General features: G+C 38.7%; 1 protein-coding gene across 1 annotated transcript; it reads right to left on the bottom strand.

The window, feature by feature from the left end:
* Positions 1 to 16,273: 16,273 nt before the first annotated feature.
* On the bottom strand, positions 16,274 to 24,887 carry LOC103469008 (uncharacterized). The gene is made up of 5 exons (XM_008416456.2): positions 24,615 to 24,887; positions 21,992 to 22,059; positions 21,189 to 21,926; positions 19,406 to 19,569; positions 16,274 to 17,806 (listed from the first exon to the last, which is right to left on the bottom strand). The coding sequence occupies exons 3-5, from the start codon at positions 21,915 to 21,917 to the stop codon at positions 16,837 to 16,839; spliced, it is 1,863 nt and encodes a 620-aa protein (XP_008414678.1). The 5' UTR covers positions 21,918 to 21,926; positions 21,992 to 22,059; positions 24,615 to 24,887; the 3' UTR covers positions 16,274 to 16,836.
* Positions 24,888 to 24,928: the final 41 nt, after the last annotated feature.

Here is a 24,928-nt window from a genome sequence, read left to right as displayed (position 1 = left end):
TCAGTTAGGCCTCGACGTTAATGGATAACTGTTCATATGTTCCCAGTGATTGTCTCTAACTTTAACACATTGGCTCAGGCTTATTTCATAGATTTCTACAATCCTCTGAGCCCTGGTGTTCACCGCCTCTTTTTAACTCCAAGCAGGGACCATTGAGGTGACGACATAAAGAATGATTTCGACGTTTCAGAACCGCTATCAGCACCAAAACAAACAAAATAATCAAGACAGAAATAATAGTTATGATTATGATGACCTGCTGTTTGGGCACTACAGGGCTGGTTGGGACTGGTGTCAGTGTGGGGTCAGGCTCTGTTATGATCATCTGTTTTTCACATGTGTCTCCATAGTAACCATCTGGACACTCACAATACCACTCGTTGGACCGTAGCAGCCTCTTGCATATTCCATTGTTCTTACATTGATTGTTGACACAGACAGGTAAGAGTCTGGAATAGTGAACAGAAATCCAACTTTCATAGCCATCCCAGGAACATTTCACTCGATGAAAAGGTGTTGGCACCTCTACAAACTGGTTTCTATAGGCAACTTGTGTAACTTTGGCATATTTTTTCAAAGGAATAGTAATTTCCTCATCATGATAATTTGAAAACCATTTATGACTGCATCTTTGTGCAGTCATAAAGAATTGTGAAATTGTCTTACGTTCACACTTCTTGTTTTCAAAACACTCTCTGGCTGTATCCTTCACCTCTTCAACATGTACCATGTCTGCCTTTACAGTGTAATCTACTGCAACTACAAGGTTGCCAGCAGTGAAGGTAAACTCTGCATTAAGCATGATATTTTTGTTCTGACTTTTATCGAACACCACCACCACCCAGTTGTACCAGCTGTACTTTTTGTCCAAAGCTTCTTTCACCTGAAGAGCGAGGGAGTTTTGGTCAGAACCTTGATCTTTGGTGATCTCCACCACATCTTTCTGCAAGTATTGCTTATAGTTGGTGAGACAGAACTCCACAGCCGATAACTGAGCTTCAGAGACCTTCTTGAACATCTGCCCAGGTTCAGCTGCTTTGCTTTTGACACCAGTCAGTTTCCAGTAGAACTGGTTGAGCACCATCCCTTTCCAAAACAAGCTGCTCAAGTACAGGTTGTATCTGCTGATCATATAAACGTCACATTTAAACTTCTTCTTCAGCAGACTGTTGAGGTTTTCACTCAGAGACGTGCTGTTCACTGTCAGGTAGCGGTAAAGATTGGACACACTGGACTCGGCTCCTGAACTTTCATAGTAGCGGGTGAATATTTTAATTTTCTTAGATGTTTCTTCAGGACTTTGAGATTCAGTTCTATGCAGAAACTCACCAAACTTCTCCCAGGTGTTGAAGATAGCAAGTTCGTCTCTGGAATAGATGCTGGCATAATTAAACCATTCTACATCTGCTGCCAAGTTGGAGATCTTAAAGGACAGAGAGTCCAGTTTCTGGTTTACCTCAGCAAAACCTTTCTTTACCTCATTCAACACCGGGTCTTCCTGAGGGATAAAGGCCAGGACCATATTGACGACAGAGAAGACCACAGCTCCAACTCCTGGTGCGAAACTACTAAAGCTGGAGATGCCTTTCATTACAGCCGACAGCTTCTTGGAGTCCATGCTTCCCATGACATCTTTGAAAAGAGACAGAGACTCTTTTGCAACATCAAGGGTCTTCTCTGTTAACTCCATGCTTTCAGACACCAGCTCTCTCCTGAGGGCTGATATTGAAAGATCTGATCGCACAGAGAAAGTCGCCCAGTGAAGAAGAATCACTGAAGACAACAGCATCGAAGCTGACTTGTTTGGAGCCATCGCTGAAAAACATAACATGCAACAAGGAATCAGTACCATTGTATAAAAACACTGCTAATGAAAATCTTTATCTCTTTCTTCCAAAACGTATTTCATTTAAAGCAGGAAACCCATCACTACTGCTTAGCCTTGGGGCAAATTGAATAACTTAGTGAGCTAAACTCTTATTGAACAAATTATTCAGCCTCAGATATCAATCAAAGTGGTCAATTTTTTTATTGTCCTACAACCTACAGTGTTGTTTTCATTAATGGTGACAATAACAAACATATTTCATTAGTGGACTAAAACTAGACTGTGACTGGAACAGTTCTGTAGAAATTATGAATTAAAACTGACATTGCTAGCATAATAAGTTTAGATAATTTATTTAGCCTAATGCAACATGCCTGTGTTAGTTTCAGACTAAAAGACCAGGTTTCAAAAAGCTTACTGTGCAGAGAGCAGAGCTGGGATTTGGTCCAGTGAGGTTTTCCAGAGGCGACTTGGTCAGCAGCTCCTTTGAGTTGTGCAGCCTGAGGTTGAGCTCAACAGGAATCCACCAGGCATTTTATAGGAAGCTGGATCTCCTGACCTCTCCCTCTGATTCACACTTTCCATTTAGGATGAATGACGCGATAAACACCAATATTTACCAAGGTGTGTAAAGGTTAAACTTATTTAGAGAAAGCACTTAGGTGGTCCATATGATTAAACAAACATGATCTAACAGAGTAAAACTTTGAAAAGCTGAGAGGGTTTTTCTTTTAGTAATTTCAGAATGAAATGTTGATGGTTCTTTTGTCTGGTCCTGGATTGTTTTGGCTTTTGATTCTAGTTTCAACATTCGGTGCTCCTGAGTGTCTTTCGTTTAATTATATCATTCTTGTTCTGTTTTCCGTTAGTTCAATTCTTTCTTAGTGATTCTAGTTTATTATGTTTGTAACTTTAGTTTAATTATGTTCTTTATGTCTACTCATTCTGTAGTGTTAGACTTATTCCCTCGCCCTCTGTGGCACTTTCTCTCTCTCCCCTCACACCTGCAGCCAGGTAGCCAATCAGAACAAGTCCATTTTTCTGCATTCACTCTCCCAGGACTTAAACACTTCTGCTGTCAAATTTTCCTGGAGCTATGTTTTTTTTGTTCTCCTCTGGCTCCCTGTGCTCCCATGTTTTGTTTTCGTATGTTCCTATTTTTCTTTAAATATTCATAATCAACTCTCTACTTCTGCTGCTCTTTCTTTTATTATGAAATTATGAGGTAGGCTGTTGTTCACCTCTTAACAACAGACCAAAACCAAACAATACCAGATTAAAAGCATATTAAAAGACACAATAAATATATAAAAACTGCCACAAGGGGAAACAATCAATACATTAATTCCCCCCTTTTCTCACCTTTAATCCTAACTTCCTTCTGCTTTCATGATCCCATCTATAATTTCTTTTAGTTTTGTTGTTGGTTTTAAATGTCAGTTTAACACAATATTTTGATTTGATTACATTAATTTTGTGAGAAACAAGGTAACAGAAGCTGTTTTCTACATTTTAGTTTAGCTTCCTAACATTATTCTCTGATATGTAAATAATCATGTTACTTGATAATTTTTTTTGACTGATTAAATTCATATATTCAAAGTGTCAGGAGGACAGTAATCTCTCCGACCCCTGGATTGACCTGACCTCAACCTTTGCTGGGTGAGGTTATGTTGTTTTAATTGCATATGATATTTTTCTTTCAAAGCAGCTTAAAATAGTTTAGTGTCTGTCAAAATATATCTTATAAAACCGTATCACCTCATCTGACGTGTGAATGAATGTCTCTGTGCAAAATGAAACCAGATTTGGGAACGAAGGAAGGAGTGAAGGCCAAGACAAACGTGGGATTCCTTGCAGGGAAAATATTCAGCTGATCTTCCAAAAAAGTCACTGAGTAAATATGTACAATAAATAAAAACTCTATTCATATATTCATATTTCAGTTTGGGCAGTAAAACTTCAAAAAAAGTGAAATTATAAAATCAGTCTGAAAAAAGTTTATTAAATCAATCTGATTATGACAAGTATGGAAAACATTTGAAAGTAATGGACATGAAGATGGAAAGGGGAGAAAATTTAAAGGGACAGAATGGCATAAAAGCAGAGGAGAAATAAGGATAGAGAGAATATATGACAAAACCCCGTAAATCTGTTTCTATAACTAGAAAAACACAACATAGGGACAAACAGTATATGTCTACATAAGAATAACAACTAAAACGTCACTGAAAATTATATGATTCAAGTTAATTCAAGATAAAACATGTGAATCTAAAACCTAGTCTAGTTTTCAGACTTTCTTCCTGATAAATCTTATAGTTAGAGCAGCTTTGATTGTCTTGAGCTGTTTCTGTAGCTTTGCTGCTATCAGCTTACTGGAGGAAAAGGTAACTGCTTTTTCTCACGCTGCTGCTTTCTTCTTCTACTGCTCTCCAATTTGCAGCATTTGTTCTTATTTCAACGGGTAACTTTTATGTTTTCTCAGTTTTTTTCTGCATCTGGTCTGTTTAGCTGTGATACATCAGCTGACATAATTAACATTTACTTTAAATAGAAAGTACTCCCACATCAGTTCTGCTTTTTGTGTTTTGTGTCTGTTTGCCGACTTCTCAAACATCAAGTTGTGGCAGATGGCGACTCGTACTGAACCCGGTTCTGGTTCTGCTGAACGTTTCTTCTTGTTACAGGAGAGTTTTTCCTTTCCACTGTCGCCACATTGCTGTCCAGGAAGAAAAAACGCTGCAAATGAATCTGCTGTGTTTTCTTAAATAGAAAACTCTTTATTTTTTTAAAACTAGTTTTATGCACTGTTTGGTAACTGGGAAGAATTACTGTTAGGTAGATCTGGGTCAGCTTTCTTGCCAAACAGGGAATTTGACAAACACACAATAAATATAACATGATTAAAAGTGGCTAAGTGCTCAATAATTTAAAATATACAAACCATAAAAACAATAAAATAAAAAAACACGCTGGTTTAAAAACAGTATCATCATTAATCAGGATTATTACTTTAACCCATTTCAGCAACAAAGCAGTTCAGTGTTTTACATCATAAAAACATCAGAGTCACCAATTATGAAACAAGCAGCAAATGTTTCATTTTGTCAAATGCCTTCATCAAAATAATTATTTAAAAAGAATAAGAAAAAAAATTATGCCAAGTTGAATTTTGGAAACTTGTGGCAACAGGAACAAAAATGGTTTCTTACTTAGTTTTACATTTTGTAATCAAATATATCCAAATGAGAAGAGGCTGAACTCAGTTCACAGGATGAAACTCGTCTTTTAAGACTGATATCGATGATCTCTGCACTTTCCTTAAAGATGAAGGTTCTGGGTTTAGTTTCATCTGACCCGTCAGACACTGGCCCATTTAATGCTGGTTGTTGTTTTTAAAATTCTACTATTAGCAGAAAGATGAAACCGATTTAATATAAGGCTTGATCAAATACAGTTAACAGATGATATATGAGTTGGTGCTATATAATTGAATTACTGCAGCTGTGTTTGGACTCTTATTTTCTCCGGCCTCCTACCAGATCAGACCACTGACGACATGTTTACCTGCAAGGTGAAACAACCTGGGGAAAAACACACAGCTGAGCATCTAAAGAAATCACTGAATAAATATGAATAAGAGGAAAACATCTCTATTAAAACATGTTTATCTGAACGCTGACATTCAACCAGGTGGCGTCCTGAAGACGATGTTGTTTAAAACATTTTCTGCTTCTTTATCAACCTGACTATCATAATTTGTTCAAAGGTTCAAAGGTTGTCTGTATGGCAGGCCGTTTTAACATAAAATCGCCTTTGTCTGACAATCTGTAATGACATTGTAGATGTTTAAAAATTAGTTTTGACTAAAAAGAATGTTGACTATCCTGAATGGTAATTTAAAGGTAATATCTGTGTTTACGTTCTGAATAGTAAGAAGGATAATTCAATGTATCTTCACTGGATTTGTTAGTTGACGGGTCACACACCAGTAATTACAATAACAACATATCACAGTAGAAAATAGCATATTTTTCTGTTCAGCCTCAGAGTCTTCATGGTCGTGAGCAGTTCCTGGTTCTTGGTGCTTTCAGTTGTCAGACGTCTGAGCAAACATGAAACCACGTTATTAATAATCATCTGTCCTATTCATACACTCGGTTAGATTAACATAAACATGTTTAACTGAAGAAACTCTTAAAATAATCTATGACTGAGAAACTGAAGATGTCATTAGAACACATCATTAGAGTCTCATCAGCAGTGTAGGCGTACTGCTTCTCCAGATATTCTCTGTCAAACTTCTGTAAAATAGAATGGTCTCTCAGACAGGCGTGCAGGTGGACGGTGGCTTTGAACCTGGACTGGAGCAAAACCAGAGACAGGGCCAAGGTGACCACAGAGAACGGGACACTCTCTGATTTTTCTTCTGGGAGGATGAAGGGAATGACGATCCGGTTTCTCCCAATAGGACCGTGTTTTTTGGTGAGAGACTCAAAGTTCTTCCAAACACCATCATCTGGTCGTAGAGGACTAACTGTGATGTTTGGGATCATCTGGTCTCCTGCCTGCCTCATTGAGTTCCAGTGGTCTGGTAGCTTCACGGATTGTTGCATTTTCTCAGGAAATGGACATCCATCCTTCTTGGTGCAGTAGAAAACTCTGTGTTGAGGCTTCAGTCGTCCTGTGGCGACAGCGTATGCTAAACCACTGGTGACACAGTTCCAGGGAGCGTAGAGAACCACGTCCCTGATGGAGGCCAGAGGCAGCAGGCAGCTGGCTGGGATCATGAAATCTCCGATTGATCCATGAGCCACAAAGGTGATGTCCACAGTGTTGCTGTGGTTCTTCTTCTGCTCCTCATCTATGTGTTTTTTAAAGAAATTAAACATGTCCACCAGCTGGTAGAAGGTGGAGGGTTTTTCTTTGAGCCACTTCAGGACAGTTTGATTGGTGCAGTTGTCCTCTGCAAGCTTCATCAGCCTCTTCCACTCATCTAAGTCCTTTGTGCTTTCAACACGATAAATACGTTTCAGTAGTGCTGTCCTGCAGAACAAAACAAGAGAATTAAAATAAATCTGGCTTATTGTAACAATAACCTGTCTATGGTAGTCACTCCTTAATCCTCATAAATGGCTGTTCGTCCCTCAGCAAGTGTGTTCCTAATAACTTGTGACAATAAGATGGTCAGTTTAGTAGAAAATATCTTGATAACATGTTTAACAAACAAATGTGATATTTGATCGATTTGCTGCAGTTTTTTCACCATAATTACAATTTTTGCATTAAGTAATCTTGACTTTATTTTGAAAATCGAAACAACTAGATTTTACTTTCACTTTTTCTCAGAATATCAGCAACATGTTTAAATGGCTAAGAGCATTTCTTTCTTGCATATTTAATGTTAAACCTCTAGAAACTCACAGAATCACATATTTTTCCAGCTCCTCTAGAGAAGTCAACAGTTCTTGGAGTAGATCAGTTGTTGGGTCGCTCATGGTTGGTGGATCATCTGGAACTAAAAACAAAATGTTTAATCTGACAACAAAATCATTTTACAATGAGAAAACACCGAAGTTCTAGAATTAACCAGTTTTTATTTTATTTTAACCTACGGTACATTTCCACATTTCTGATAGCTGTCCTTCCACTAAATAAGAGAAACTCTGTATGACTGAGCAAATTTGTCTGATATAAAATAAGATTCTGACACTTCAGAATAAATTTTTTGCTAAATATTTAATAATAATATTGTAAGTTTTTTAGAGCAAAGCTTCAGCTTGTCCTACCTGTTGCAGGTGAAACTGATGCAGTGATCTAACAGGTAAAGGACCAGCAGCCTTATTTATAAACCTTGAATCATTACATCATGAACGACACGCCTCAGCGAGAAACAAACAACAAGTGAAAGAGAAACTTCACAGCAAAAATCCCCTGAGACTCCAGTCTGTGACTATCAAGGTTTTAAAGGTTATTGATCTCAATAAACACCAGAGTTCATCCAACACTGAGCAGAAAAACCTGCTCATCCTGCAGCAGGATCTGCTCTGAGATGCTGCATCTGGGAGAAACTCAGCAAACAGAAATAATCATTAGGTTTGGTTTAGTGTATCTGTTTTATTTCTATCTCTGTCCTCTTCACATTATGCTGAGTTATAATGGAGTTTTATTCGAGGTAATCACGATAAAACCATCTTGCATATCAACAATAGATATGAAAACACACCCCTGTCCTGGTTTGGCAGAAATCTGCAGGATTTCTAACAGCGTCTGATTCTTCCTGTAAATCAGCTGATTTACTGTAACTCAGCAGCTCTCCACATGTTTTACATGAAAACAGCAGAAACACGGCAGCTGCTTCACTGGCTCCTGGTAGCCTTTCTTTTAAATGTGCAAACCTTGAACTGATGCATGAATCGGTAAATATAAAGATTATGTTAAAGTCTAAACCAAGAAATACTTTAGACATGAGAGCCACAGAGGAGAAACACAGGACAGAACAACATGTCTGTCAGGTTATAGATTTTTAATTTGTGATTCTTCCTGTAACTTATTGTATTGTGACTAATTTCTTATGATATTATTCATCTCAGTCTCAGATTCTCTTCAGTTTTTATTTCTCCCATTTTACTGTTTCTATAAAACTGATGTGTTGCTTTCCTTCAGTAAGAGCTTCAGAGTTTGACTCGTCCTCTCTCTCTTTATGATGTCCAGCTCTTTGGGAAGAGAAAACTGATTTTTAATCATTCACATTTCTCCATCAGCCATCGCGTGTGTAAAACACCAAACACATTTATAAGTAATTAATTTACAGAGCTCAATCTATGGCTCTGATCATCCAAACACCATGTTCTGTACATGGACAGAACATGTCTGACATCATCTTCCAGCAGGTGTTGAGGACAATCTGTCAGCTGATTGGTTAGAACAACAGTTGCTCTGGTATATTATGGACTGAACATAGTTCTGCTCTCCTGACTCTGATTAGACTGACCCTAGTAACACATAACGACTGAAATCTGATTGGATGAAATTTTGCTGTTCCACACAGGCAGGTATGGGAAGCAACGCAGTCGAGAGAAATGTTGCAAAAAACCAGTAGATTATTGAAAGTAAATTAAAACCATTTATTTTAACAAACATGAGAATGTAGGTTGTAAATATGTTATTGGTTCTGATTGTATTTAGTTGTGTGAAGAAAGTCTTGCAGGCCCTGAGAGCCAAAAACTCCTGGGAGACGAATTCAGTCTGGGATCCATAATGATTGATTTTGTTCTTTTGATTTTGAACAATTGAAGTTTTGCTTTCTGGAGGAACCAGTCTGTGGAAAAAAATGGTTATTATGGTCAATAAATTCTCCTTTGTTTACTTTGTTTTCAACAGTTTCTGTGCATCTTATGCAAACCCACTAACCTCTTTAAATATTTATTTTATCCCTTTTTTTGTAAATTATCTGAATCTTAGTCTAAAGTAAAGTTCTTGAGGAAAAGTTTGTCTGGCTTCTGGTTAACCTGATAAACTAAGTTATTCAACTCTGAGTTTATCCTGCAGCAGCTTCATTTATACTCTGACAGCAACATTTTCATCAGGAAACCAGAATCTGTGCTGCAGTAAATCTCTGAGTTTACTGTGCAAAGAAAAGCTGCAGATTAAAATGTTTCTCTGAAATTGAATCTGTTCAGTAATCAGTCTAAATAATCTGAATTCACATCAGTGGTTTTCAAGAGAACTTTCAAGTCAAGTTTACACTTTTGAAAAACAAAGAATCTTTATAACATCATGTCTGCTGTTATATAAAGTGATTAAAATCAAATAAATGCAAATTATGAATCAATAACTTATCTTGCACACAAACAATACAGCAGTTAGTTATTTAAATAATTATTTGAGTTGATAAAAACGGGAAATAACAGAATCAGAATCTGGACCACAGATTCAGGATCCTAAACTGCAGTAACATTTCAGTCAAAAACATGGGAACAATAATTTTTCTTTCAATGAAACAAAAGTGAGGAGATATTGGAGCATTTGGGCTCGATCACATATTTGAGTTTTATAATCCCTGAGGAGTTTTGTCTTCACTAGTTATTGTTCAGAGATGTTGAAAGACGTCTGGAGCTGAAAGCTGTTGGTCCGTCCAACCTGGAGCTTTTTCTGCCCCAAACGACTTATTTTATCTTTAATATTCTGCTAACAGCTTAAGATGTGGGGTGAACATTTCATGCCTGTTTCATCTGCAGTCCAGGCGTACTGCTGCTCCAGGTAACACCTGTCAAACTTCTGTCCAACAGAACTGCAGCCCAGACAGGCGTCCAGGTGGACGGTGGCTCTGAACCTGGACTGGAGCAGAACCAGAGACAGGGCCAAGGTGACCACAGAGAACGGGACACTGTCTGATTTTTCTTCTGGGAGGATGAAGGGAATGACGATCCGGTTTCTCCCAACAGGACCGTGTTGCTTGGTGAGAGACTCAAAGTTCTTCCAAACACCATCACCTGGTCGTAGAGGACTAACTGAGATGTTTGGGATCATCTGGTCTCCTGCCTGCCTCATTGAGTTCCAGCGGTCCGGTAGTTTCACAGGTCGATGTTTTTCATCAGGAACTGTACATCCATCCTCCTTGGAGCAGAAAAAGACTCTGTGCTGAGGCTTCAGTTTTCCTGTGGCGCACGTTAGCTGTGCGCCGTAAGAGTCACAGTTCCAGGGAGCGTAGAGAACCACATCCCTGATGGAGGCCAGAGGCTGCAGGCAGCTGGCTGGGATCATGAAATCTCCGATTGACCCATGAGCCACAAAGGTGATGTCCACAGTGTCACTGTGGTTCTTCTTCTCCTCCTCATCTATGTGTTTTTTGAAGAAGTTGAAAAGATCCACCAGCTTTGGGATGGTGTTTTTATTCAGCAACTTCAGGGCCTTTCGATTGGCGCAATTCTCCTCTGCAAGCTTCATCAGCCTGTTCTTCTCGTCTCTGTGGACAAACGACAAGAACAGGTATTTGTTGTGATCACAGTATTCACAGAACATGTTCAGACCACAGCTAACCATGTGATGAAGGGAGAAAACCAGGCTGCAGAGAGAAGCAGACCCTCAGACTGTGGCAGGCAAATTCATGCAATATCTGGAGAAATAGTTGCTTAGAGCCTCCAAATTATCAAAGCTTGTTTAGTAAGTTTTGGGCTCTGACTTCCTGACAACCGTTGCTTCGGTCTTCTAGTTCTCATAGTCTTGGGCTGGTCTGGGAGGTTCAGACTGACTCTTAGTGGCTTCCAGAGGTTCTCTTGCCCCCCTGACTGAGGTGGCTACTCTGGATGGAGACCCCCTGGTGTCGTCGGAAAGCTTTGAGGGATCCAAGGTGTGAGACAGATGCATGTGGATCTTACATGCACAAGGGGAGAGTCTGGAAGAGACCCACCTTGCTTTGCTCAGTCCTTCCCTAATTAAGAAGCTTTTATTTATTTCCTAAAACATGATTCAGGTGGGATTTTGTTCTAAACTGAATGAGATCCACAGATTTTAGCTGAATCTGCTACATCCCTCTGTGAGCTGGATGACATGGAGGGGTCTTGTGGGATAGTTAAAGTAAAGCTTCAGTTAGTCTTACCTGCTGTTGAATGAAGAGCTGTGCTTCATCGGATCAGGTAACACCTGAGGCTCTGACGTTTTATCACTGATCACCTGGTGACGCACCTGTTTGTTTCTATATGGAAACTGAAAGAGAAACCAAATGGAAGTCCCCGGGAAATCCCAAGACAAGGGGAAGGTTTCTCAGTCTAATGTTGGATTACAGTAAACATTATATAACCTGAGAATAAAAGCCAGGACTTTCTGCAGCCGTCACTATTTTACTTAAAATAAAAACACAGCAAACCAGTTAAATTACCTGCTGGGTGTTATGATGTAGTTTTAACTTTATGCTTCAGACTGAGGGAGGATCAAGGAAATCAGATTAAAATCATCCTACATAGAACAACTGTTATCAAATCCATCAAGTTCCTGCAGACCTTTGTCATAATAGCAGATTATTTCTGTAAATTAGCTGATTTATTGTCACTGAGCTGCGCTTCACATGATTAATGTGTAGAAATAACAAACTGGAGTCAAAATAAAAAATGCTGCTGCGCTGTCATGAACAAATTTCTGCTGATGTGTTTTAAGTCAATGTTTAACTATGACCAAGCAGCAGAGAAAACAACCTAAAATCGCCTTTTAAAGGAGATAAAAATATTTTTAAAAAGATTCAAAGTAACAATTTATCCATCCATCCATCCATCCTTCTTTCCTCCCTCACGCCCTCCCTCTGTTCATCCGGGGTCGGGTCGCGGGGGCAGCAGCTTCAGAAGGGAGGCCCAGACTTCCCTCTCCCCAGCCACTTCTTCCAGCTCCTCCAGGAATCCCAAGGCGTTCCCAGGCCAGCCGAGAGACATAGTCCCTCCAGCGTGTCCTGGGTCTTCCCCGAGGCCTCCTCCCGGTGGGACGTGCCCGGAACTCCTCACCAGGGAGGCGTCCAGGAGGCATCCTTACCAGATGCCCGAGCCTCAACTGGCTCCTCTCGACGTGGAGGAGCAGCGGCTCTACTCTGAGTCATGCTCTCCTAACCAGTATTCCTGCCTGTGAAACACCTACAGATGGTCCTGTTTTATCCACCTTTGTTAAACTGAAGTGAGTCACTGTTGCGTAAACACATGTAACATCTTTATGATTATATTTCATTTTATTGGGTAGAATAACATGCTAAGATAATTATTACTCAGTCTGTATTTTGATGACAATCCCCATCACTGCTGAATATTACACAGTAGGAATGCTGGAGAGACAAAACGTTTATTAAATAATACCACAGAAGAATAAGAAATAGAGGGGAAGAACTGAAACTTAGTCACATTTCCTAAACCCTCAGTAGTTGTTGCATATTAAAAATAATAAAGAAGCTTGTTGTTAACCAGATCCTTGTGACCCCAAGCCGAGTGTCTCCCCATTCCCTCTGCATCCCAACACCAGAGTGCTAATCTAAATTAGCTGCCTTTCGGTCCTGGACTGTTTATAAAACATCTCTGTAAAGGGAGAAACCACACAAACTGCCTGCAAGATGTAAGATTTCTCATTTATTGACAGGAATTACAGCATATAAATAGTGGCACAAAGTCTCTCCCTTTCCCAAATGTGTGATTGGTTTATAATCTATTAGCAAATCACAAACAATTGTCTAATAAGATTCAACACAGCATCACATGAGTCTGTTGACTTTCTGACATCAGAGATTGGGCTGATGAAAACGGCTTTCAGCAGCATTTCTGCAGCTGTGATGCATGAAAATGTTGGTTTATTGGCTTCAATAAACCAACATGTGAAGCCACTAAACCAACATTTTTAATGCTCCACTTGTCTTAGTATATATAGTGTGATATGAGAACATTTGATATAATTTTAATACAGACTAATAACTATAAAACCCAGAGATCTGGTACCTGAGGGAGGAGCTTCATGTAGATATTATAATTTCTACATTTTGATTGGCAGATCATATTTTTAACTAAATAAATTGCTAATATAACATATTCATAATCTTATCTCTATGCTGCACTGAAGATGTTATTAGAACATTTCATTTTAGTCCCGTCAACAGCGCAGGCGTACTGCTTCTCCAGATATTCTCTGTCAAACTTCTGTCCAATAGAATGGTCAGTCAGACAGGCGTTTAGGTGGACGGTGGCTCTGAACCTGGACAGGAGCAGAACCAGAGACAGGGCCAAGGTGACCACAGAGAACGGGACACTGTCTGATTCTTTTCCTGGGAGAATGAAGGGAATGACGATCCGGTTTCTCCCAATAGGACCATGTTTTTTGGTGAGAGACTCAAAGTACTCCCAAACACCATCGTCTGGTCGTAGAGGACTAACTGAGATGTTTGGGATCATCTGGTCTCCTGCCTGCCTCATTGAGTTCCAGCGGTCCGGTAGTTTTACAGGTCGATGTTTTTCATCAGGAACTGGACATCCATCCTTTTTGTCGCAGTAGAAAACTCTGTGTTGAGGCTTCAGTCGTCCTGTGGCGACGGCGTACCCCAAACCGCAGGTGACACAGTTCCAGGGAGCGTAGAGAACCACGTCCCTGATGGAGGCCAGAGGCAGCAGGCAGCTGGCTGGGATCATGAAGTCTCTGATTGATCCATGAGCCATGAAGGTGATGTCCACAGTGTCACTGTGGTCCTTCTTCTCTTCCTCATCTATGTGTTTGAACATCTCCACCAGTTTGGTGAAGGAGTTTTCTCTCAGCCACTTCAAAACGACTGGATTCGAACAATTTCTCTCTGCGAGCTTCATCAATCGGCTCTTTTCTTCTGAGCTCTTTGTTCTTTGTGAAAATTGAACACCTCTGTAGACTTTCCGCCTGTAGAAAGAAAATGATGAACATTTAGTCAGAATATGTGTCTGTTGCCTCCTTACTGTCACTATAAAGCAGCAGATATATTCCTATCTTTGCCAGATCATAACACAGTGGACTGATTCTTCCCTCAGTCTGTAAAAACAATAGTTATCATAACAATTTGAACAAATCTATATTCTCCCACTAGCTCAGATTATGATAAGTAATACCATTAGCTACCATAACTGTACAGATGGTCTGCAGCTCGGCTATGTCACCATCCAATCACTGAACAAACAGAACAGATAAATGTGCCACAACTTTCTCCAGATGACCAGAAACAAAACTAAAGTTATTTGGACCTAAAGATGAACGATCTATAGAGCTTCAGTTATTACAGCTGGACACTAGAGATCAGGATGAACTTTGACCTGAACCTTTAAATCAAGGCTAAAATCCCACCTGTCTAGAGACACCTTGTTTAATAATAACTGGAACATTGATTAATTCAGGCCTTCATTCCAAAATTTGATGATTTTGATGAGGATATTTGACAACATATCTGGTTACTGTGTTGTTTTTAACGAAGTTAAAGTTCCTTGTTGCTGAAATGTTCTGCAAATGGATTTGACTTCTTCATTTTAATGTATTGGGCAAAACAAATACATAAAACTAATATTATTACTCATAAGTCATTCTGCAGCAGAATTAGATGCTACTCAGTAATTTCTCATTAAATATTTGCCATCAGGAAACTCACAGCATCAGACTCTGTCTGTCCAGCCGTAGAGAAACCAGTCTGTCGAGCAGGTCACTTTGTGGGTCGCTCATGGTTGGTGGATCAACAGGAACTAAAAATTAAACTATTAACCTGCAGAAGAAACAAAATCATTTCACAATAAGAAAATACTGAAGTTCTGTTTTTTTAGTTTTAACCTAAATTCCCACATTTCTGTCAGCTGTAAGAATTTCTACTCGGTAACAGAAACTATCTATGACTGAACAACTTTGTCTCTAGTATAAGAACCAGATTCTGTTAGTTCAGAATAAATTACTACTAATATTTCACAGTAATACTGTTAATTTATTAGAGCAAAGTTTGTCCTACCTGTTGCAGGTGAAACTGATGCAAACATCTAACTGGTGAAGAACCAGCAGCCTTATTTTTAAACCTTGAATCATTACATCATGGGCGACACGCCTCTAAGACAAACAATAAGTAAAAGAAAATCTTCAGAGCCAAAATCCCCAACCAAACTGCACCTTTATTTCACCAGGAAAATCCCTCTGAGATTAAAGATCTATTTTCCAAGATAAGTCTGGCCAAAACTGGCAGAATCACACAGAAGTTATAAAGGCTTTAAAGTTTATTGACCATAATAAAAACCAGAGTCCAACCAAAACTGAGCAGAAAAATCTACTTATCCTGCAGCAGGATCTGCTGTGTGAAGCAGCCATGGAGTAAAATCTGGTAGAAACTCAGAAAATAGAAATAAACATGTGATCTGAAACATGAATCCAGATTTTCTTTAACATCAGATTGGGTTTAGTGTATCCGATGTTTCTCTCTGTCTTCTCACGTCACACTGAGTTATTTATTCACTGAAACCAGATTATAATCACCACACAGACAAACAGGTGAAATGAAAACACCTCTGAACTGGTTTGGCTCAGGAATCTCTGCCAATCAGCTGATTCTTCCTGTAAATCGCCAGAGTTACATTAAACCAGCTGATTTACTGTAAGTCCACAGCTCTTCTTGTGTTTTACATGAATTTAAATCCTGCAGTTGCTTCACATGTACCTGGTAGGTTCTACTTTAAAGGTGCAAACCCTGAACATGAATCAGAGTAAATATTCAGTGTCTGTAAAGACTGAAGAAACGTCTGAACATTTAGAAGGAAAATACCAAGAAATACTGAAGACTTGAGCTGTAGATTCAATTCAGTTCATTTTATTTGTGTAGCACCAATTCATAACACATCGTCTCAATACATTTTACAAAAATAATTCTACATGCATACATTTCAACTGATCCTAATTATCAAAAAGTACAGAAAAAAACCCAAGAATGACAGAGTATCATTTCTGTGAAGAAAAACAATAAGGAATAAATTATTGACACTAATAAAAACTGCATTTCTGCATATAGAAGTGATGTTTGCATAATCAAAACAACCGTAAACAAATAAAGCCAAACTTATAAATATAACCAATCATCTGCAGCTTATGCAGTTTGTTGCCTGTTGCTGTAAATTAAATGACTAAATGCAAATCAGCTGAATTTTCTGATTATTTGATGTCCTGAATTTGAGTTTTGAATCTGTTTTGATTGGATTCAGTTAAACTGTTATTTGCTTTAATGTAAATGTGACTGATGCTGATTGTATTCATTACGACTAAATAAATAAAATAAGCTGAAGGTAAATTTCCTTTGCAGTCTAAGACCACTAGATGGCAGTGCAGTTTATAGAAGCTGAACAGAAAGTGGAATAATATGAATCTGATGAATATTTTCTATTATTGATAAAATAAAACCTGTTGAGATGGACCTGAAGCTTTAGACCAATACATCTACTTCATAAAACCAGAGATGTTCTAGTTTTATTGATATTTTCTCAGGACCCATTTTGTCTCAGAGTTCAACCGAACATGGCTTTGAAAGATTTGGCCAGCCTCTCATGTACTGTTTCTGCACTGCTTTCTTTTCTTCTGAAGAACTTTATCACTGAAGATATTATAGATTGGAACGTGGAGGCCAACATCTTCTCAGCTGAGGTCATTCCTGTGAAGTCGATGGTGCAGGCGTACTGCTGCTTCAGAGCTTCTTCATCCAGATTCATTCTTCTAGATAGTTTCCCCAGACAGACGGTGAGGTGGAGCGTGGCCTGAAACCTGGAGAACATGAGCACCAGCGACAGAGCCAAGGTGACCACAGGGAGAGGGATATCATCATCATCATCATCTTGTTCTGGGAGGATCAATGGGATGAGGATGTGGTTTCTTCCTGGGTTGCCATGTCTGCTTTCTAGCATTTCAAATTTCTCCCAGACTCCATCCTTAGGTGTTTTCAAAGGAGACACGATGATGTTGGGAATCTTTTGATTTCCAGCTTTCTTCATGGAGTTCCACCCATCAGGGAGATGTTTGGGCCGATGTCTGTTATCTGGAACCTTGCAGCCACGACCAGGTGAGCAGTAAAACTCTCTGTGGACAGGTTGAATCTTCCCTGTGGCGATACCGTACGCTGCGGTAGCTTCAAGGTTGCAGTTCCAGGGCGAGTACAGGACAACGTCGGAGACGGTGGGCAGAGGCAGCAGGCAGCTGGCTGGCATCATGGAGTCAGTGATCGCTCCATGAGCCACAAAGGTGATGTCAACTTCGTTGCTGTGGTTCTTCTCCTCTTCCTCATCAAGGTTTTCCTTCAGGAACTGGAACATGTCCACCAGCTTGGAGAAGATCTTTGACTCTGTGTTTTCCCTGAGCCACTTCCTAATGGATTCATCTTTGCAGGTATCCTGTGCAAACGTCAGCAGAGTTTGACAGTCGTCACTGCTCTTGCTTTTGGTTTCAATGGAGCGTTTAACTTTGGCCAACCTACGGAAGATCGATCTGGAAGAGAAAACGCCAATCAGAACACAGTTAAAGGTTATGAACGTGACCTTTTTAACAACAGATTGTGGTAACTGTATTTCTTGTCAGATCTGATCAAAACGTTTTACACATTGGATGATTACATGTTGATATTGAGTCAAAAGCAAAGTGTGGGAATCATGTCTAGTTAACGGGACAAGATTTTTATGTCATTTTCCCCCTTGATTTTCCTTTTCTGACAATCTTAGTGATTCCCCGATTATCGGGATGACTCTTAAGTATCATCCCTCTTATTAAGAGATATTCCTGCTGTGTTTCATCCAACCCTTGTGTCTAAATGGCCGTTTTGGTCTAATTTTGAATTTACCCTTATATTTTCACCATAAAAACTATTTTCATTTCCTTGTTTGGTATCATTATTTTTAGCACAACCTAAGCTTCATGGTTTTACAGTGTTTGTTTCATTTTGACAAAATGCATTATACCACTGGATGAAAAAAACACAACAACAAAATCTAAGTAAAAAAAAAATCATGATATTTGTACTAGGCACCAGCAACCCTCCCGACCCCACTGAGGGACAAGGGTGAAAGAAAATGGATGGATGGATATTTGTACTATAACATTCAAAAAAAAATATTGATTGAATCGTTTTTACAGCCTAAAATGAAACTTTCTTTTGTACATTTTAAGAATTTGTGTACAAACATAGCCAAAAACTAATTAGTATACATATTTTTACAGCACATTGCGGGCAATTTCCCAGGCGTCTTTTTTTTTTCATAATTTCCACGTGGTTTGCATTGAAGTCCGCCCGGTTACGAGTCACACAAAATGGCCGACAATGCTTTCTGATTGGTTGCTTCAGACATGTGGTACGTTTGAGGACATCGGGAAAATAGACTTCATGTTGCATTCATTCACTTTTTGATCATGAAACATAACTTATTGCAGTACATATTTGGACCACAAGGGTGCGCAAACACGATCGAACATATTTCTGGTTTTATCTGAAAGTAAATATAAAACAAAATCAACATAAAAACACTACTTTTAAAGTTAGAAGTCTCTAATGTCCGACAAAATTGAGCTAAACACTTCTCACGTGGCCTTTTTTTTTTTTTTTTTTTTTGAGTGGCTGAGGAGTTTTTGCCAGCTCCAGAGCGGGCGTCGACTTATAAGGGAGTGTTTCTCAAACTGTGGGCTCCTGGCGCCCCCTGTGGTCCAAAAGGTACTGCATGTAAACAACCGATTATTTTACGTGACATGAGCTCAGATTGTAATTCATGCTGTTAGTTTACCAAAGGATTGTGTTTAAAAATAATAATAATGGATGAAAGTGGCTTAAGACCTGGTCCCTCAATATACTGGTGGGAAGGAAACATGACTTGTTCGCATGAAGATGTTTACTGGCATGAATATGTTGTGTTTTTGCAGGAGCAATTTCAAGTGAGGAGGTCAATGTGAGTTTGTTACATGGGTTAAGTGGTCTTCAGTCTGAAACGGTTTGAGAAACACTGATGGAGTTATCTGTAAAAGTTCAGATTATGATCATCCAACAAATTAGTTTATTTCCATTATTTTAGTTTAGTGAGATGTTTCATCAATCAGACTTACTGAATGTTTTTCAGGTCGGTTTCCATCTGGTCAGAAGCTTTCCGTATGTCCACAGCGTTCTTCCTCAGACTCTGACTGGCTTCAGTCTTACAGTTATTCACATCGATACAGTTGATCACCAGCTCAGGAACTGAAAATGCCAACCCAACCACTCCTGCTCCAACCTGGGAAAGGCAAAAACAAGCAAAGGAAATTAAAAAAGAGTTGATCAAAGGTCTGTTTCCTGCCATGTGGAAGCAGAGCCAGCTTTACTGGTCAAGATTTTGGCACAAAGAGGGTCACATAAGTCACAGCCAAATAATATCCGGTAACTAAAAAATATATATTAGCATAATCTTTATTAACATCATAGTACTGAGCAGAAATGTCCATGTTTTTTTCCCTCAAATTTATGAGTTTAAGTTCAAAATGAATGCTTTTTCCAGCAATTCTTTTGACTAGAAGTCAGTTTCTTAGAAGTTTTTTCTAAAACGTTTCAGAGTTTTTTGGTGGAACTTCTTTCTTTTTTCTGTCTTCAATGGCCTTACGCCGTCACACCACATCTGGATATTTCATATATTTAGTGAGCAGTCTGAGCTACTCACTAGAGATGTACCGACCAGGTTTTTTCCTGCCGATTCCGATCACCCATGAAGGCCGATCACCGATACCGATCACATTATTTTTATTATTTTTATCATAAACACTACGGATTACATTATGTGGAAAAAGGAACCATGAATTCACCTTAATTTAGACAAAAACTTATTTTTGATAACTTTTTCCAAGAAAAAAACAAAACAGGCATTGTGCAAATTGTMCTGCTATCRRTRATACTATCTTTAACAGACTGAAAACATATGRAGGCTCTGAAGAGGCTAAATAATGCAAAGAGCCAAAATAAAACCTCTCAACATTGCCAAAAAWATTCAAGTATAAAACTTAACATTCAAAGGAAAATACAGGATCCATTACAATAAACAATCCAGAGTTACTGAATGAAAACTTCCTGTTAGCATGGCGGCTAGCTGATTACTGCTAGTTCTGAGTGGCTGTTTCTGACTGAGCGGAGTAATTATGCAGAGCAGGGAGGAGATCGATTACTTTTTCAGAGATTTTCTGTCTCATGTTAGGACAGCGAAAGTTTTAATACATATGTAAAATGTATTCCTTTAGGTTAGATGCTGCAGCTTTAAGCAGAGGTTCGGTGTGAGAGTCACTACCAGGTGGAGCAGAAGCGGCGCTCCGTCTGTGAAATATTACTACCTGTAGCGTAGCAGCGGTTCAACAGCGAGAGCAGAACCAGCGTCTTACATCGCAGCTCCAAGACTTAAATAAKTTTGCGGGTTATTTGTTTAGCTTTCTGACCGTCATGCTAATCCGGGTGAGTGTTTGTAGCTGTGCGCTGCTTTACCTGCTATCTGATCCTCCATATGTATTTTTTACTGCAGTGAACCTCGATGTAGCCAAACTCCGTCAAATATGACATTGTTTTTATGTCGTATTAGTTTCGTCGTGTTGATGCATTTTGACCTGCTTCAATTTTCCGCCACAGCACGCAAACGTCCCCATTCACTCAGTGCGTTATAGTTCCACATCGCTTAGGATTTGTTGCTGCGCGTTTGTGCAGTGAAGGAAAGAGGAGACCAGCTGCACAGGCAGGCTGAGAAATGAGATGCAGGTGATCGGTATGTGTGATCGGCAATAAGAGACCGTGATCGRCGATMACCGATCAAACACTTTTTCACGGAAATCGGTCGATTATGATCGATGACCGATCGATCAGCACACCTCTACTACTCACCCGTCCGACTGCTTTGCCTGCAGCTTTTGCTCCCATGGACTTTGCCAGCTCTGGAAGTCCATTCGACACCAAACTCTTCCCAGACTTTCTTGCTGCGATCATCGCAAACTTGGAAGCTAAAGAAATCCCAAGAAGAGCAAAATCTGCCTCCTTATCACTGATCAGTGTTTTGGAGAACCCAGACATCATGCTCTGCAGACTCATCCTGGTGTTCAGCATCAGTCCCTCTCGTTTGGCCATGGCCCTCATGATCCTTTCTACAACGTAATCTTCTGGAGAAAGTTTCTCAAAGGACGAAGCCTCTTTTTCCCTCCGCTCTCCTTCCTCCTTCAATGTTCCCATCAGCTTCTCAATCCCCTTTTCGAGATCCTCAATCTTCTCACCGATCTGTTTGGCTTCCTTCATGTTTAGGCTCGCCACAGTGATGTCCACAACGTCTGAGGTCAGGTTAGTGCCCAGACCGAGGCCGGAGGCCACGGCTCCAGCCGTGAACAGGAACGGGATCGCAGCTCCTCCAGTGACGAGGGCTGATATACCAGAAACTGTCATGGCTGCCGCTCCTCCTACAGACACTGAGCTGCCTACAACTTTGCTGATGTTGCAACCTTTCTTGATTTCCTCCAGTTCAGTGGCCAGTTTGTCAAACTTCTCTGCACCTTCTTTCTGCAGCTTCACCCACTCTAAGATTTTATCTATCAGCATGTCGGCTACATCCATGGTGGGATCCATGTGATTTTTCTGAAAAAAGGTTCAAGTTTAGTCACTAATTACATTAAAGCAACATCTGACTGCTGAACTCTCACCTTTTCCAAGCAAAAAAGTAGAAGCAGAGAGCGACTTGAAGGAGCTGAAGTTCAGATCTCCTCTATTCCTGAGTGATTCAGAAATACGTAGAACATTTTGATTTTACCAAACTGACTGAATAAATAACTAATGTTGCATTGAGGACATTATAGAAAGAAAAGAAAAATAAGTTAATTTCTGCCAAAAAAAAAACTGAAACATTTTTGGATTACTCTCAGAAATTTTCTAGAAAAAAGTGGAAATTTTCCACTTTTCAAACTCAGAAATTTCCAGGTTTCTTCCAGAATATTTCTGAGATTAATCTCAAAATTTCTATTTTTCAATTTTTTTACTTTTTGAACTCAGAAATTTTGTTTAACATTCAGAAAATTTCTCAGATTAATTTAAAAAAAATACTCATATTTGTCATGCAAATTTTTGGACTTTTCGAGGTGCTCAGAATTTTTTATTTTTTTTGAAAAATTCAGAAATTAATCCCAATTTTTTCTTTTTTTAATTTCATGCTAATTTTTGACTTTTTGAGCTCAGTAATGTTGTTTTTTTCTTTAAAACATTGCTGAGATTTTTCTTGAAAGTTCTGAGTTTTTGTTTTCTCATTTCCTTTCTATCCACATTGTCCTAAGACATTGTTGTAAATAACATATAAATGCATGTAAAATGAAGATTCCAGTGTCTCACCTGTTCTGTTGAAATGTGAAAAGACTCCTGTCAAAGCTCAGCTTTTTATTGACAGGAAGTTTATTGCCTGTTTCTCTGTTCTGATTGGCTGATTTAAAGACAGTCATTCAGAAAGTGAAAGTGTTTCTTATCCTGCTGACCCAAACTGATAAACTTTTGAGCTGACCTCAAACAACCTTTAACATCAGATCAGAACCAGGAGTCAGTCATAGTTCATGCAGGAAATTGAAAACTACTGTAAACGTCTTGATTTGTGAACTCAGACAGATTTTTGTCCTGATCTTCAGCTACCCTGGAAAAAGTTTGTAACAAAGACAAAGTTGAGGAAGTGGCGGTTTAGTCTGAAATCTTGATCCACCCACTAATCCTTAAGAAATAACAAACTGCATTTGTTCCCTGACATCCTCAGGTTTCACCACACAAGATGTGATCAAAGTTATGTGGATTTCACTTAAAATAATTTTTAAAAATCCAGCACAAAGGGAGATTTCTCTTGCAAAAAAGAAAGTAAACTCAACGAAAGCAGCAATTAAACTTCCCGTCTTATCAGCTATAAAGTATATCTTGGTTTTCTATGAAGCAACAGATTTATTGTCGGGCTGATGATGAAATAACTGGACCAGTTCCATTTATAAAAATAAACCTGTTCACATTGTTCATAACATCCTGTTTTAAGTTTAACTCCAGTTGTTTCAGTACAGAGACCATCATTATCAGGCAGTTTCCTGGCGTTTTGGTTCAGTAAATATGGGAGGCTGTTTGTGACGTTACATTCACAAATTAAACTACAAATAAACACCAAAAAAATTGTTTTGTTAATCTGTCACATAAGACAACATAGGACATAATTTTTCTATGTTAATGTCATTCATACATTTATAAATGTTGCCATTTTAAATAAAAAAATTAATTAACAAGCTAAACATTTAGTTTACAAATTAAATATTTAGCTAAACATTTAGTTAGCAAGCTAAATATTTAGTTTGAAGCCAAGTGTTGAGTTAGCAAGCTCAATATTTAGCTTGCTAACTACTAAATGTTTAACTGAGGTAAATATTTAATTTATAAGCTAAATAATTATCTTAATATTTAACTTAATAACAAAATAGCAAGCTAAATGTTATCCAAGTAAATATTGAGCTTTTTTAATTAAGTAGCAAGCTAATATGTATAAAAGTGTTTAGTCAGCCAGGTAAACATTTAGCTTGCTAACTAAATAGCAAGCTAAATGTGTTGTTAAATGTGTTGCTAAGTGTGACAGTTATGAATGAAAACTAAATAATATGGAGAAAATGGGACTGAAAGATGAACCTCCATATTTTTCTTATGACATTCTAAACAGCCCAACCCAAGTATTTGCAGTGTTTCTGGGCCAAATGTGGGCGAACATGACATGATTGATCAACAAAGTGATACCAGAGGCAATTTGGTGACACACCCATAGCAGCATATTGTCTCTGCAACAAGGCCGCTGGTTTAAAGGTTAAAGATCATCTCATCGGAGGAGATCTTCTAATGCAGCAACTGTAACAACTGTTTTAGCTTATAAATCAGTTGTTACAGTTGAGGTTTGATACTTTTATAAATTACAAAACCTTCTGACCATCTGAACTTATTTAAATATTAAGATATTTTTGCAAAACCCTGAGGTTTCTAACTGATTTAGAAGATGAATTATTCATTGTTTCATGTTTAAACTCGATACATCTTCAACATTATTGAGTTTTTGTTACTGTGCAGCAGATTCTAGAAATAATTTTTTCCCTAAAACATTTTAAAAACTAGTTTAAAACTAAATAATTTACTAAATCTATACCTTTTTTAGTATATTTGTACATATGACCAGTTAATATTTTCACTCAGATTTGGGTGTAATTTCTCTATCAGTCACTAGATGGCGCTGCAATGATTCAGAACTGATTCATCCATCAGCGCAGGGCTCACCTGATTGGCTGGTTTGCAGCCACGTTTCACAATGTTTCAATTCATTTTCAAAAATCCTTTATCACCAAGTAAAATTAAATGTTTTTGTAATTCATATCATCTAAGTATCTTCAGGGAATCGTTGTGGATGATGATGCTGAGTGCAGGAAGGTTCTCCAGTAGCAGTCAGTCTTGCAGTGAATCTGGAGAGGCCTCTGACTGAAGATTGTTCCTGAATGACAAGATTATGCTAACAGAGAAGTTAGACCAGAAGAGAGAAGAGTCAAGAAGTTATTAAATTTTAATTTATCTGCAGGTAAGAATTTACAAAAATA

The sequence above is a fragment of the Poecilia reticulata genome, linkage group LG8 (assembly GCF_000633615.1).
Source record: "Poecilia reticulata strain Guanapo linkage group LG8, Guppy_female_1.0+MT, whole genome shotgun sequence".
In the NCBI taxonomy this organism is placed as follows: Eukaryota; Metazoa; Chordata; class Actinopteri; order Cyprinodontiformes; family Poeciliidae; genus Poecilia; species Poecilia reticulata.
This window is presented reverse-complemented; position numbering and strand designations above follow the sequence as displayed.

Excerpts from the sequence above, each read along its gene's own strand:
- LOC103469008 (XM_008416456.2), bottom strand. The coding sequence starts at position 21,917 with ATGGATCCCACCATGGATGTAGCCGACATGCTGATAGATAAAATCTTA. Across the intron at positions 19,570-21,188 it reads CAGGCAAAGCAGTCGGACGG|GTTGGAGCAGGAGTGGTTGG; the intron begins GTGAGTAGTAGA and ends TGCCTTTCCCAG. Across the intron at positions 17,807-19,405 it reads ACCGACCTGAAAAACATTCA|ATCGATCTTCCGTAGGTTGG; the intron begins GTAAGTCTGATT and ends TTTCTCTTCCAG.